This window comes from Drosophila obscura, unplaced genomic scaffold (assembly GCF_018151105.1).
Source record: "Drosophila obscura isolate BZ-5 IFL unplaced genomic scaffold, ASM1815110v1 contig_186, whole genome shotgun sequence".
Taxonomy (NCBI): domain Eukaryota; kingdom Metazoa; phylum Arthropoda; class Insecta; order Diptera; family Drosophilidae; genus Drosophila; species Drosophila obscura.
Window position 1 is genome coordinate 5,052,903 of NW_024542774.1, and position 15,337 is coordinate 5,068,239.

General features: G+C 46.3%; 2 protein-coding genes across 2 annotated transcripts; one reads left to right on the forward strand and one right to left on the reverse strand.

Annotated features, from left to right (window-relative positions):
* Window positions 1-710: 710 nt before the first annotated feature.
* On the reverse strand, window positions 711-2,369 carry LOC111080836 (cell wall integrity and stress response component 1). The gene is made up of 3 exons (XM_022376680.2): window positions 2,037-2,369; window positions 1,341-1,963; window positions 711-1,239 (listed from the first exon to the last, which is right to left on the reverse strand). Exons 1-3 carry the CDS (start codon window positions 2,250-2,252, stop codon window positions 1,164-1,166), a joined length of 915 nt encoding a protein of 304 aa, XP_022232372.2. The 5' UTR covers window positions 2,253-2,369; the 3' UTR covers window positions 711-1,163.
* Window positions 2,370-11,579: 9,210 nt separating this feature from the next.
* Window positions 11,580-13,527, forward strand: LOC111079411. The gene is made up of 4 exons (XM_022374588.2): window positions 11,580-11,738; window positions 12,582-12,742; window positions 12,816-12,991; window positions 13,062-13,527. The coding sequence occupies exons 1-4, from the start codon at window positions 11,732-11,734 to the stop codon at window positions 13,480-13,482; spliced, it is 765 nt and encodes a 254-aa protein (XP_022230280.2). The 5' UTR covers window positions 11,580-11,731; the 3' UTR covers window positions 13,483-13,527.
* The last annotated feature ends 1,810 nt before the right edge of the window (window positions 13,528-15,337 follow it).

The following is a 15,337-nucleotide window of genomic DNA, read 5'->3' on the forward strand; positions in this document are numbered from 1 at the left end:
ATGAAGCAATTAATTTAATTATAGATGGGCATGTGCAGAGCTCTGTTCGCTACTGCACACGCAACAGTTGCACAGATACCCACCCCATCCACATGCATAGCTGCACACACGAATTGAATAACGCCATTGAGATGCAGTTGCAGTTGCAGCTGCCGTTGCAGTTGCTGCTGCACACTTGCTGTCATTGCCAATTGCATTTTAATCGCAGTCGGAAATTACAAACACAAATTGATATCAACGAAAAAAGAGAGTGCTTTCCATTTTCCAAGGAAAATCGAAAGTAAATCCGTTTGTAACTCCAATTCAATCACACGGCCGTATTTATCATTTGCCATCTGTCGGCCATTGAAAGCGCGAAGGGAAAAAATACACAGTAAAACTATTAATTGCATTTAATAAGGGTAAAGAGCGAAAAAAAGGTTTTAATAAATGGAAATTCGAATTCACTTTGACAGACAGCATCGAAAGTGCTTTAAATTGAAACGGAAGTGCATGCAATGGTTAAAAACTGAATTTAAAGCCAATATATAAAACGTATGATTGAAAACTCAGTCGAGGTTACAGCCGTGAGGCTGGCACATGAAAAATAATCAGAATTCGCTCTGAAATGAGTTTATAAAATCGGCAAAAATCACCAGTTGTGGCAACCTTGGTTAAACCCAATATTCCGTTAACGAGAAACGAAAAATTTAAAATTAAAGTCAATCAAGTAAATGGAATATTAAAGGCGGCACGCGCAGAGCCATGCCAATATAATTGATTGACTTTAGCTGCAAAATTCTAGCAGATCAACGATCCGCATGTACATACGTATGTGTGTACTTAAATATATATGCAAAGACAAGTTGATTTCATGGAGTGATAGTTACTTTTTGTTTTGTATCCAATTTAAGATGATTTTCTCCGTTTGGCTTTGTCATTCGCGTAGCTTATAGGCAACTAATAAAATTCGAGTAATATTTTTCTGAGCTTACTTTAAATCTGGGCACTTGCTTCAGAACTAGCAATAGGAATTTGTCTTTAAATCAATTATAGAACGTTTCAGTCATTATACTTCAAGCATAGGCTCAAGCAGATACATTTGGAGGCACTTAAAGGCTATGTATGACAGTGTAAACTGCATTGATATGTGATGATGTGAAAACCGATCCAGGCTGATCGCATTAGACGGCCCCGTGGGGTGGTGGGCCCACCAGACCCGGCAGGTTCAGACCCATCAGCATGCTGTACAGTCGACGGCTGGCGAATCGAAAAAAGAATGGAAAACGAGGGGAAACAGAATCAGAGAGAGGTTGATGTAAGCTGCTTGGCTTGGCTGAGATTCAATGTCAATGGCTTACTAGATCGAGTCGCCACATTTGCCCTGGGCATTCCGTGTCTGATGGGAACGACAGCGGGCGGGCTTCTTGGTTGGCGGCACTGCAGATCGTTGAACTTTCACCTTGAAGATGGGCGAGTTGTGACCTTGAGGGGGTGTATACTCAATGCCTGGCGACAGCGTGGGTCGGGTGACTGCAGCAGTGGCAGCGGCAGCAGCAGCCATAATGGGAATATCTTTGGATCTGGGATGCGGCAGATGCGGCACGGCTGTGGGTCGTGCTCCGCCAATTGGCGTCTCCATTATCATTAGATTGTTAAGCCTGGACTTTGGCTTGATCCTGCTGGCGGCGATATCCGCCAAGAGATTCGAGCTGTAGGTTGAATTCGCATTTAGGCTGCTCAATGGTGCCTCAGATGTCATTGTGGATTCCATTAAGGCTGCGGTGGTTGGCGCCTCTGTGGTGCTGGTGCTGCTGCTGCTGCTGATCGCTGTCGTGGATGTCGTCGCTGCTTCTGCTATGCTGCTGCTGCTGCTGCTGCTGCTAATGCTGCTGCTGCCAATGGCCTCAGTCGAGAACTTGATGGGTTTGATGGTCAACGCACTGTCATCGTAGTAGTAATCCTCCGCATCGCTGTACGCACCCTAACGTGGATCCAGGTTATTTTTAGAACTGTTTCTCAACTGGTTCTGGGCCCCTTCTACTCCTTGTACTTACTTCTGACAGATCGTTCTGACCCACCTCGATGATGGCGACATCCTTGATGCTTACGTGGATGTTGTACCTGCCCGACTGCCTCTGATCGAAGACCACCCGCCCGCCGTCATCTGGCAGCTCACTTGTGGCCGGTGACAATGACGACTCCACATCATCGAGGGGCAGCGTTTGGGCCAGTCCGAATAGTGAGATCAGGGCAAGCGGCACGAGCAACATTTCCAATCGATATGGATGGACCAGAAACCAGTTCTATTGATGGAGTGCGAGTGGATGTAATCTGCTGGTGGGACTGGACCGTCTGCTCTGCTTGAAGGTGCGACAACAACTGGACTGCTGGATGGCTGTGAGGGCTCTACTTAAAGACAGTTCTCTGTTCTCTGTTTGGTTCTTCCTCTCCACCTGTCTTTTCGTTCTTACATTTAAAATGAATTTCGGTTTGATATTTTCCCAGCTAGAACCTAATACTTTTGTAGGTGGCTTCGTTTTTCCGCAGGCTCGTTACCTATGCTGTGAAATAATCACCATGCATATGCACCTTAGGTCTCTTTACACATTTGTAGCCGCAAATAGATGCTCGTAGTATTTACCCACTCACACTTTGGACTCATCTTTGAGGTGCTAAACAGCTACGCTACTCGAATGCGCTCTAACCAAGTGACCAATAGCCCGGCCAATGCTCGCACCAATTGCATATAATCACAAGTGCACACATAAGCATGCACAGCCAAGTAAATAGTTCTGTTTTCAGTTGATGCAGGGGGGGTTAAGGTGTGGGAATTGTAATTGTGTGTAAAATACATTTTGAAGCTTAAAGTTTTCCTTTATTTTAAACAATACTGTGGGTGTGAAACATCTGGTAAAAAGTACTGCAAATTTTAACTAAAATAGTTTTTCATTCAATTTTCTTCTTAATTGTTGGACAAAGCATTTGTGTAAATCCGATTTTGGGCTTACATCAGCCCTTGGTCATGGAAAACATTCTCTCTAAAAACTCATATTTCATTGGAAATGTTTTTGGCATGGTAGAAAAAGTTTCTAAGAGAGCTTTTACCATTCCCAGAATACACTACACCACACACCACCGCCTTTTTGCACAGGTATTGAGTCTCCCTTACACAAATATTTCAGTCGCATTGCCATGGAAATCTTATCCAGCATGGAGATGGCCACAGCCTTGGCATTCGAGTCCGGCTTTGCCTGCTCCAATTACGAGTGGTTGCCATTGAGTCATTAGCAGAGCACTTTCGGGCGTCCAATTTCAGTGCGTAACCAATCAATGGCCGTGCACCTAGCCACTAATTATGCGAAGAGGGCCAGGGAAACGATATGCCAGGACCACTTCGGCGCAAGCCCTTCACTCACTCTCATTCCCATTCCCATTCTCGCTCTCATTTGTATGCAACGTCATGCAGAGTGCAAAATCAGCATTTCTCATTAGATGGAATGCCACAAACCAAAAGCAAAAGAACCAAAAAAAACAAAAAAAAATTGTGGGAAGCGCAAAAAAAAATTAGATTAATTTGAAATTAAATTGCAGCCAGCCGACAGTGGACAGTGGACAGCAGCTTGCCGCTTAACGCTGCTTTCTTTGACTCTGACCAGCTGCGGGCGATGGTTTTGAGTGGCAACAACTTTTCAAAGCAGCCAAGGCAAGGCCAGGCAGGACAGGGCAGGGCATGTCTTTGTAATTAGTTTTTGGGTAATTGTGGCCCGCAAATAGTTCAGGGCTAAGTGCCGCTTGGTTGGATCGACTACCAAAAGCTGTAGCGTACCTTATTCTAGGGCGGATCTCTGTCAAGCTCAGCAGAATGGACAGGGAAGAAGAAGGAGTGGAGAGGAGTAGAGTGGAGTGCAGCATCCGCATATGAAGTGTATAAATTACTCTTCATCATGAATTTATTATCAGTGCTGCTGCAGCTGGAAGCTGGAGCTGCCACGGATGCACTACGGCATAATGCTGGCTCAGCATCAAGACACCCAAAAGGTACCAAACACGCATAGCCCCCAAACAGAGGAGCTGTGGTGTAAGGTGTAACCAGCGGCAGCTGCAGGTGCAGCTGCTGCTGTGGCAACAGCCACCACACGCTCCAAGGCTGTTGACCAGAGCATGCATTTTTCGCGCAACCAACTTGAAATTGTGTAGACTCAGCGGAAAAAGATTAATTCTAATTTTAAAAGCCATCCCCAGCACCAAGGACTTTTCCTTTCTCTCGCTCGGCAGTCTCTAGCCCTTGTACATGTACGAGTATGAAAATGTCTGCCGTTTAGCAACACCTTTAATTGTGCCAAAGTGCAGGCGAGAAACATTTTACCCAACAGCTGCCATGTCTGTCTGTTTGTCTGCCCCTAACTGTCACTTCCAGTGTACCCCAGCAGAGTGCCGCCCATTTGGAGCTTTCATCAATTAGCTCCTTGAAGCTAGCAAAAAAAAAATGGCATTTGTTGAGTAGCTTTTAGTGCCGTAAGATGGCTTATGCAGAAACACTCTCACACCTCGCATATCCTTCTGCGACTGTTACCTTTTCGTAAATAATGGCCAGGACTTGGGCGTAAGGGTAGAATACTTTTTTTTTTGCAATGGGAGGATACAAAATGTACACAAAAGTGATGCAAATTTGAGCACTTTTAGGGAACGTTCGCCCAGGGATACTTAAGCCGTGTTCACTGCCTTTTGCAAATGTATTTGACTTATTTCTGTCTACGGACATTCTCTATAAACTTAGCCAAATGTGTTCGTTGGGGTGTCCGAGCAGTAAATTCAATAAAACTTGTATTCAAATTACTGCATTATGGCAGTTGATCAAACATAGGGCTGTAAATCAGTTCAGCATTTGTATTTCTTCCTGATAATTATCAGTTAAGCTTTTAAGGGCCCACTTTTGAGGGGGGTGCTTCAGTATCTATTGCCCAACTTTATATATTAATTAGGCAAGCATTCAATCATTCCGAATCTGACAGTTGTCAATTGCAAAACACATTCATTACGTTGTCGGGCGTACAGTTGCACATTTCTATAGTTCAAGTGATGTGTGTGTGCTTCAAGCAGGAGCCCAACAAAATGTTTTGTATCTATGCCATTTTGTCAATTATATTTCATATTTTACAGCTGCCAGAACTGGTAATAAAACATTCTGGAAAATAAGCTTAATATTTTTATTAAAATCAAATCAAGCAGTGTTACAGGTTGGATTATCTTTCCGGGTGTTCGGGTTGTGTACCTTTACCTTTCTTTATTTAATTCAAATAGTCGAACCAGGAAGCTGTTCCATTAAAGTGCCTTGGTTTGAGTTAAATTGATCGTTAATCATGGTTCCTTTTTTTTTGTACCCAAAAATGACAATTACTTAACTGAAAATGCATTTCGTGGGGGGGGCGGAACATGTGTAAACAAGCGCTTGTCAGTCTCCTGGGCGGAAATTGTTATTTTACAGCTGACAGAGCCCGTCACTTGATTAATGATGGGGGATATATACCTACAGCTTAAGTGGAAGCTGCTGAACAAAAAATGGGTCTATCAGTTTGGGCCAAGTTCGGCCTTAAACTGTCAAGCAACAATGGCTGTCGGCCGGGCAGCCGCAGCCGACCAAAAAAAAAAAAATTTAATTCGATAATTAAACACAGCGCGCGCTCATCGTTTTAATCTCTGCGCACATTGTGCATATTAATCACATAATTAGGTTAACATTATTAAAATAAACAACCGTCCCTTTCCCGCTGTTGGTTTTGGTCCCGTATTTATTCGCCAGGCACATGCACACACTATACACACGTATATGTAAAATCATTATCTGCATGGCAGGTGTTTAAAATGGGGCTCTCATTTAGCGAACTATGCTGAATACTCGTACAGGTATCCAGGCATCGTCTGTAGGACATTTCAGTGTAACCCTTAAATAATGTTCATGGGCGAGATTAGATATGCAAAATATAGATATATATATATATAAATATATATAGATACTTATATGTACGAAAATATGCGCGACTGCATTCCAAAAAGCAGTGGAGTGTGTGAGTGTGTGTGGGGGGGGGGTCCTTATCGTTAGGCTCATAAATAATATTTATTGTGCTTTATGGGGATGCTCCCCAGGCCCGACAAAATGGCGTCGGCCTACATACCAGCAACCCCCGAACACCCCCCCGGGGAAGCATCCAAGTGTTTCGAATACTTTTTTAACAGCTTTCCTTCTTCGCACTACCAACAAGAAATATACATACATACATACACAGACTTCCCTGGAAAATGTCTTCATTGCGCTTTAATGAAATGCGTGTGGAAGAGCAGCAGGAGCAGCAGGAGCCTCCTGCTCCTGGTGTCACCGTTTTGCCCTTCATATTTGCACTTTAAATTGCGCACAAAAGTATGCCACGGTCTTCATAATAAACACAATTTATGTTCCGTTTCCGCATCCGCATCCGCTCCGATTTTGCTTCCCTTTCCGCATTCGCTTGCCAGAAGACGCCCGCGACATTGCTGCCGGTGCCAAGCGCAGAACTTTGCGATTAAGTAATTTCAAAAGTTGTTTGTTAAAAATTACTCAAGTTCATGAAATGTGTTGTGTTGTGTTGCTGGCAATATTTTAAATTGAGCGACACTGTCATCTGATATTAATAATACTTTTCGGTGGGGAATGCTGCCAGTGTCTGTTGGGAAAGTTTTGAACAGAGCGCTGCCAGCACACAGTGGCGCACAAACATTCAGTTTGTGGCGCCCCAAGGAGGCATCAATCAACTAGAGCATCAATCATTCCACAGCCAAACACTGAGGTTAAATTGCGAACTCACAGCGTAGGTAAAAAGGGGAAATGATTTTTGCTTCCTACGGATATATGTAATTGTCCATTGATGAAGCTTACTTTTGTGATTTATTTTCAACCTTTGATTGATTCACATTGATTCTGGTAAAACAAAACAATAAGGAACCGCTAACCCAAACTAAAAACAGAAAATATTCCTTGGAATATTCGTAGTTTCATTTACCAGACGCACTGAGTTGGCTTTTGCCATTTCTTTTGCGTTTTCAATGACCTTAATTGGGATTTCCAACTATTAAATGTTCGACTCAACTTCTGTGGCTTTGCTCAATGCTCTTCAGGAATACTTTGCATAGGAATACTTTAAGGAGAATTCTAGACCATTCCTCGCTGTGGAACTGCTGTTTGCTGACTGTTTTCGGCACAGACTGCGATAAGTGCGCCTGGAGCTGGTGGCCGATGCTGAATGATCCAACTACCTCAACCACCTGATGCTGATGGGGCATGATGCCCGTCGAAAAATCCGATGGACCGCCGCTGATGTCGTTTCCCAGTCTGATGGCGGTCAGCTTGCCAAATACGCGGCAGCACAGGCTGTCCCCCAGGCAGTCATTCGACTGGCAGCAAACGAAAATGGATTGTTTTTTCCCGGTTCTGTTGGTCTGTTGCTCCTGATGTGCGATGGCCTCCGAGGGAATCCGCTGTCCCTGGTGTTATTCTATTTACAGTTGCCCCCAGGGACAGCCTTCGACAGATGTTGCTCTGCTGGGATAAACTGCTCGTTCTGAACTCTGCCGACTGCCAGATGAAAATGTTTGACGAATTTCTTGCACAACTGCAACATGGTACAGCAAGTCCGGAAGTCCGTTTATTTACCGATAACATACACAGCATTATCGATTTTTTTTAAGATCTAAGCTAGGAGCACTATAAACCCCATCTGAACAACTCGCTCGATGGCACATCCATATTTAACTGAAACTCATTTGGCACAACTTTTGTCTGGAAAACTTTGCAAAGCAAACGGAAAAAAAAAAATACAGAAAAGAATTTGCTGGGAAATTCCAAGTACTATATCGACAACTGGGTAAATAGGAAAATTCAATTTGATACGATTGCGCACTAGATATGGAAGGCCTGTTCTTAGCTGCAGCCTTGGGCAGAACTTTCCTCAGGCAATCCGCATGGCATACGCTCCGTTCCCAATCCCAATCCCAATCGCAATGCCATTCCCATCATGCCATCATGCCACTTCCTTCTCCAGCCCCGATTGCCACTCACCAAGTTGGCCACAAACAAACTTCCTGTTTCGATGGTAGCACACACGTAGCGTTATCGCCCAGCCCCCGGGCCAATATCTAAGTGAAAACACAGATCAACAGGACGACAATCAGCAGAGAAGCAGTGGATGGCAGCAGCAACATATTCCCATTCCCAGTTCCAATCGCAGTCCCAAGCCCAGGCCTCGCACCTGAAACGTAGGCAGCCAAGTCAGACAAGGCAAAGACAGGACCAAAGGCCCACAGGCATCTCTGTCTATCTTGGCGTGCCCTCCCCCCCCGACATGCCAGGCAGGATACAAATTGTGTGCTAGCCCTACACCTCCTCCCCCTTCACCGAGCACAACCTTTTCAAGCACATCCCTTGACTGGTGAGAGGCGCCTTGCAGCAAGGGGGCAATGTCTATTTTTGCACGTATTACGGCCAGTTGCATTTCTTGGATTGCATTTAAGCAACATTTATGCATTTTTAATGTGACAGCGGAAAATGATGAGGCGGCCCCGCCTACGATTCGACCTCTTTCCTGCTGTCAGCATGTGTTCACCTGCCCCGGGACTTGGCCCCACCAGCCCCCCCAGCCTTAGCCTGTGCAAGGCCAGGACCTACTCGAGGCTCATGCATTTCCCAGTGTCAGGAAAGTTTCACTCTCGTGGCCCAGACCAGACCCTTTCAGTAAATCATTGGATAATGTGCCTGGGATTTCCGTTGGGCCCCCCAGCACATCTTGTGTGATATATTGGATGGATCATACAAATTCTAGTCGAGTCTAGTGACTTCAAGATGAGCTCAAACTAAAAAAATCAATGGATTTTTATATGTATACCTAACTGAATTTATACGGCGCACATTTCGCAACGAAGAATTTGGAAATTTAAGGATTTTCTTGACCGGACAGCAGCTGCTTTGTGGCCATAATACTAGGATTACCATTTACTGGCTCAGCCCCAGCCCCAGTCCCCCCGTTTCTTCTCGGTTTCCTATTGGACCAATGTATTAATGGGCCACATTGGGCCGCACACAAATGAGAACCTGACCACAATAGAGTGCCAACTAGGCGCGCGCATAATCATTGCAATTTTGTATGCTTTCCCAGAACCCCAGCCCCAGCAGCAGTCCCAGCCCCATTGCCACAATCGTGTTCCCTTTGAATGGCCAATGCCACGCAACAACCGCAAAAAGCAACGGACTAATATTGGTCCAGTGGCATGGACACTGGGTGTGGTGCCAGGTCCCCAATTCGATGGATGGAGCCTGCAATCGCCTGTAAGTACGAGTGTGCAATGGTTTTTGTGCCGGCGCCAATTGCAATGGCAATGGCAATGGCAGCGGCAGCTACGAGTACAACTTTGCTGTTTATTAGCATGATTAACCCAGCCACATTGCTGCACAAATTGCAGACGCATTGCATTTGGGTCAGCGGGAAGTGGATAATGAGGGGGAGGGAGATATGTCCTTGCATGGCCACTATGCCTGGGCTAATGCCAGATGTCAGGGAAAGAGGGAGAGCGAGAGAGAGAGCGAGCTAGAGTCTTGTAATTTGATTTCAACGTCAGCCTGGCTCAATCGTCGCCGCTGTTTGTTGGCCATTTGCGGGTTAGCGTTCTTGTTTGCTGGCTTCAGCTACACTGAACAACAAAGCATTACGAATACCATTAAAATTGCAGCTCCAAATGTTGATATGGCCTCCGTTTTCCGTACAGGATTATAATGCAGAAATTGTAGGGCTTAAAGCCAAGTTAAATTAGTTTTAGATGCACATCGGTGAGAGCCCACGCGTGTATGGAATAGAGCAATAGCGTGGGATGGAATAGGAGAGGGTACAGAGGAGCTGTGTCTATGGTGTATTGTCGCACTTGGCTTGCTTCGTTTCATTTCCGGTTAACCACATCCTGCGTAATAAGCGGCACTTCCGCTCCGCAATGGACTTAAACTGTTGTGTTTCTGGTTTAGTTGCTGCTGCTACTGCTTCTGGCATTGTTTTCCCGGCCTGGTCCTGTTTTTATTGTGAGTCAAATTTTCGTTTGCCAGAAGACAGGGGAACCGAGCTTTGACCAGGATGCTGCCACTTCCGCAAAAAGAGAGAGAGAGAGGCAGGAGGCAGTCTCAGAAGTTTTTGCGCTTTGCATGTGAATGGCACGTTTATGGATCCGCCCAGCCACAACCAAGTTCTTGGTCCTGCCACTGCCACTGCCACTGCCATGCAGAATGGAAGGCCAGCCAGCAGCCAACTCCAGTTGGAGTTGCATTTTTATTTGCATTTCAGTGGATGTTGCTTGTGCGACTGTAATGGTCTGTGTAGGACATGGCACTTGCTTTCGGAAATTTCGGAAATTGAAGTAGTGTTTGCTGGAGATTTTACCCCCAGCAACAGTAAGTGGAGGAATAGTTGTTTGCCGAAGCCATCGGATATCGGCTACGTTCTATGAATTCAATTCCATTCGCCACCAAGACTCAGTGGGTGGGGTGTGGCGTCTGCTCGTGTATGCCCTGTGTAATTGTTGGCATAATTAACCTGCCCATTGAGCATTCGTAACCATCTCCAGCCATTACCATATTGGGCCCAGGCTAGCGCCCAGCCGCCTACCGATACGGAGGGAAGAAAGCCCGTTAAATAATGGTAAATTGCATTGTAATTGCGTTGCAAGCTTGCGGCACGGCACCCGGGAGAGCAGTGTGGCAGTGGCAGTGCCAGATGCTTGAGGAGGCAGCACGCTTCCGGCGGCAGCCAGGCCATATTATAATAGACCCACAGCCCACAGCCATATCCCCCCAACCCAAACATATGCTGCACAATCATTTTATTTGCACGAATTAAGCAGTTTCCTTCGTGCTTCTGTGGGGCACAGTGGCACCAGATTGACAATGCAAATATTGCAGAACCCTCTTTGGAGAGTATTCTTTGGGTATTCTTGCCATTTGATCACCCAAAATGATGCTTAGTCCCACTGTAGTCCCGACTGAAGTACGTCTGCTCGGGCTGCTGCTGCTGTGGCTGCAACGCGGTTGTGCACTTGTGCGTGCTGCCACTGCCACTGCCATTACCGATGCCGATGCCTGTGCCTCTGCCGCTGCCGCTGCCCGCCCCATCAACGGCATTAGCATTCATGTGCGTGTCTCCCAACCCAGCCCAGAAGTTGCAGGCTGGCATGCAGGTTGCTTGTGGGCCAGGACCTGCCAAAAAACAAAACGAACCCAAAGCCATTGCAGCTGCAGCCGAGTATGGGGACAACGTTTGGGTTAACTGGCATTAATGTCAGGCAGCACAGGACAGGACAGGACCAGGACAGCCATTCTGTAGCTCCCTGCAAGAAGTCGGTGGCCAAACCACTTGGAAAATTGCTGAAATGCCATCATCAGCCGAGCAGCCCGGGGGCTGTGGACAAGTATTTTTCCACAGCAATTTCCATTGCCATTCATATCGAAAGCGCCGCCCATTACAATGTTTGGAAAGGTATTTTGAAAGTATTTCAAAAATATGCCAAGCCCTGATGTGTCACAGCAGGCAGTTAATTTTGAACGAGTTTTTTCCGGGCCAGTTGCCGCCGGCTACACTTCATTCATATTTCATTGAGTTGAGTTGAGTTTGAGCTCAACGTGCAGGTGGAGTCTGTGCCCAAATTTCAAGTTGTGTCCGCCTATAGAGGACTATAACGCGCATAAATGGAAGGTGAGTGTGGCCAGTTCTGTGGTGCAAAATATCCACTTGAAAATTTTGTATGAAAAAGTGAAAAATATATTCGAGTGATTGACATTTTGCTGCAACGCACTCTACTTTTTTGTAGCTGCCACTCAACGAGTATGGGGGAATATTAGATTAGTGTAAGAGCCATGTACATGGTACATACATATGTATGTACATATATATTGACGAAGTTACCGCGTTTCAATGTACCAATTTGATGGTGAATATTTTTTCACCTGCTGTTATCAGAATCAATGAAAAAAACGCTTTGTGCCGCCAATTCCCTTCAGCCGCCTTTGGCCATTAAAAGCCAGCAAAAAGAATTGGCCCAACTGGGTCAAAGTTTCGTCAGTCAGGCAACAGCATTTTACGCTTCGCAGCTGAATAGAAATATGTTCAGAAATATTGTGGGCTGGCATAAAAGCACTGGCTAGACGTGTGCGCCAAGTGCACTGGAGCGACGGCAAACTGATTTCGTGGCAAACCGTCGACGGTTTGTCATATTGATTTTATATCAGACAGCTCGCGACGCGATGATTATCGATGGGGTGGGAGGGTAGTGCGTGTTGGGATGCGTGGGACATGGCCGGGCCGCCTGTCACGAATCGACAGCTTGCCAATTTCCGCGCTGGCTTCAGTCTGGCTCCGACTGCCACTTCTGATGCGTGCCCGAAAACCGAACGCCCAGGAACGGGAACAGCTGCGTCGCCAGCGCTCCGAGGCGCGCCTGATAATGGCGCGTTGCAAGGAGCGAGGTTCGGCTATCGGCTATCGATTATCGGTCACTAACCCTGATCACTAATCACTGATTCAATTTCCCTCTTACAGGCTTCGAGTATGTGGTTAATCCACCGGAGATACCGACGGTTGCCTTTGGCAGAAAAATCAAGAGGTCGCCCAGCGGCACGTTCATCGGCGATAGAGACATCGAGCCGCCCCCAGGACCAAGTCCATTCACGTATGAATGTGTAAAGGAAATCGGTTTCAAGGTGAGAATGGCAACAAAAAACAAAGAAGGATCGATTCAATTAAATAAATAACTTATGACCAAATAATCCTTAGTATCCATCGAAGGCGGGGTTCTCGGCGCTGGCCAGCAAGTCGTCCCGATTGCCAGGGGTTCGGGACTTGGGCTATCCCCCACTGGGCACCTATGACGTGAGGTATACGCGCACCCAGCATGTCTACACCTTCAACAAGCAGGAGCTCAGCAAAGAGCCCAAGTGGCTGACGCCTGGGTAAGCATCGCCATCGTCGACATCGATTTCCGATAGAAGATTCTAGTGGGCCATTTCGACCATTTTGCAGGCCTCCCACCTACCCGTACAACCTGAAGTATCCCCAGCTGAATGTGGATATGGCGTTTGGAACCCGGAAAATCATCTGGCCGGCGGTGGCCGTCTTCTGTGGCGCCTTCAACACCTCGCTGTGCATGGTGTGTGGCGAGCGGCCGGTGGGCGACTACTTCCATAGCTTCAACAGCGACAAGGACATATGCCGCAAGTGCATGCATGCCACGGAGGCCGTGATCAGGAAGTGCGACCTTGGCGTGGTGCAGCGATGCATGAAGCGGCGCGAGATGAAGCAGTTTGTGCCCGCCCGCAGCTGCAGCTTCTTCCACGACCACAACGGCACCACCGCCGCCACGGAGCGGACCACGCGCAAGGAGCTGCGCGACAAGATACGCGTTGAAAATTATTTGTATCGCTTTACCCAGAAGACCGTTTAGAAAATAGAATAATAGAAATACATCAGACCACCGGAATGGCGGATTCGCCCGTCATTCAATGCAAGTCCATATTGTACGTTCTTTTGTGTGTGTGTTTCCTGCTCGAACATCGCATTTCCCCGGCCTTTAGCTTCCCACCCGCTCACTCTTACTTTTGCATGTGCTTCCGTTCGGGTAACGGTAACGAGCATACCGTTACCAGGTTACATACACGTGGCCAACAGAAACAGGCACCGACCATGGCTGCAGGCCACTGTGAGCCACTGCAGACCATTATGGCATTAGCATTGCCATCAGAGAGCTAGAGAGAGAGAGCCATATCGTGTCATTTTACGGTTTACTTGCTTTGCATGAAGCAGTGAAACAGTGGTCCAGTTCGGTGCAGAGTCGTCCTCATCTTGCAGGCCATTTGGACTTTTGTATGCAAGCAGCAGGCAAGTCAAGTTACCCACACTGACAGGATGCCAGGACGCTTCAAGTAGAGTTTATTCCAATTAACTTCTGCCGAATTGATACCTTCAAGAGAGCCATAGAATAAAATAATAATAATCACTCAAGTTACCAGCGAAACTTTCCGAATTTTGAGAAGACCCAAACTTTGGCCCACACTAACATTAATAATAATAAAATACACTATTTTTTTGATTGGATTTTGAAACTTGTATCGTTGATCGATTGGCAAACAAAAAAGAACAGCCACTGTGATATAAGCTGTGCGAAACTTGAACTACATCAGCAGCAACCGTTCCCTTCCTTTTGAACAATTTTCGATTGAGCAATTTTGGCGGTGGTGTTCCCCATCAGGAATGCTTCGGGAATGCGTGACGGAGATGACAAATCGTTGGACTTGGCCGTGCAACCAAAAAGAACAGCCACTGTGATATAGAAATGTCAAAGATGCTTGGATAATATATCAGCAGCAGCGGTTCCCTGCGGTTGGGGGACACGGCATGGGGCATTTGTCACTAACTGTAAACGTTTTTTTTTTTTTATCACATACACTGTAACTGTAACAACGCGAGTCCTTGGCTGTTTGGCACTTTAGGTACAAAAAGAACAGCCACTGTGATATATAGAGTGGGAGGAGGACATACAGCACAGCAACTATTCTCTCTACTTTAAAGGCATCTGGTATCTGGTCACCCGCTGAGCGCTTCGCGGATGCTGCTGATGTTGTTGGTGTTGTTGATGTGGGTGCAGACATGCGCTATAAAGGAAAATCACTGTGATATGTAACGGTGAATTAACGCATATCACAACGATCGTTCCTTTTAGCGTATGGCCCCAAGAAACGAAATGGGAACCGCGTATTGTACTTGACACTGGGGGTTTCGGGGTGGGTTTGGGTGTGGTAATGCTGCAAATGCCACAACGAACTTCAATGGTTGTCTAGCTTTATGATCAGAGAAATCACCTAAGGCTGGACGACCAAAGAAACTAATTGCAACCACCAATAAGGTATCAATCAACCCTTGGAGTATATACACTTCATTCACTGTCACAGTCACAGTCACTTGCTGGCCATGTTGAACATTCTAAAATTATAGCACGAGTGTTCGGTCTAGTCACTTCGCTTGATCGGAATCCCTGGTAAAAAGCGACCATACCGACAATCGCCATTTAATTTTAAAATTCGTTTTCCTCGACACAATTTTCTTGCACTTTCTTTTGTACACTTTGCCGATGGGGGCTGCAATCTTGAGACACACTTTGCCCAGTGATGAGGATATGGATCACGTAGACATAACTGCACAGAATGCATCCCAAGATCGGGGCCTCAGAGAGTCCTTCACAATGTGCTGAGACGTTCGCTGATCGTTTACTATGTGGATTATAAGACAAACTTCACCCAGTG

Coding starts and splice junctions, on each gene's coding strand:
- LOC111080836 (XM_022376680.2), bottom strand. CDS start 2,252: ATGTTGCTCGTGCCGCTTGCCCTGATCTCACTATTCGGACTGGCCCAA. Junction 1,964..2,036: donor GTCAGAACGATCTGTCAGAA/GTAAGTACAAGG, acceptor GATCCACGTTAG/GGTGCGTACAGCGATGCGGA. Junction 1,240..1,340: donor AAATGTGGCGACTCGATCTA/GTAAGCCATTGA, acceptor TCGATTCGCCAG/CCGTCGACTGTACAGCATGC.
- LOC111079411 (XM_022374588.2), top strand. Junction 12,743..12,815: donor TAAAGGAAATCGGTTTCAAG/GTGAGAATGGCA, acceptor AATAATCCTTAG/TATCCATCGAAGGCGGGGTT. Junction 12,992..13,061: donor CCCAAGTGGCTGACGCCTGG/GTAAGCATCGCC, acceptor ACCATTTTGCAG/GCCTCCCACCTACCCGTACA.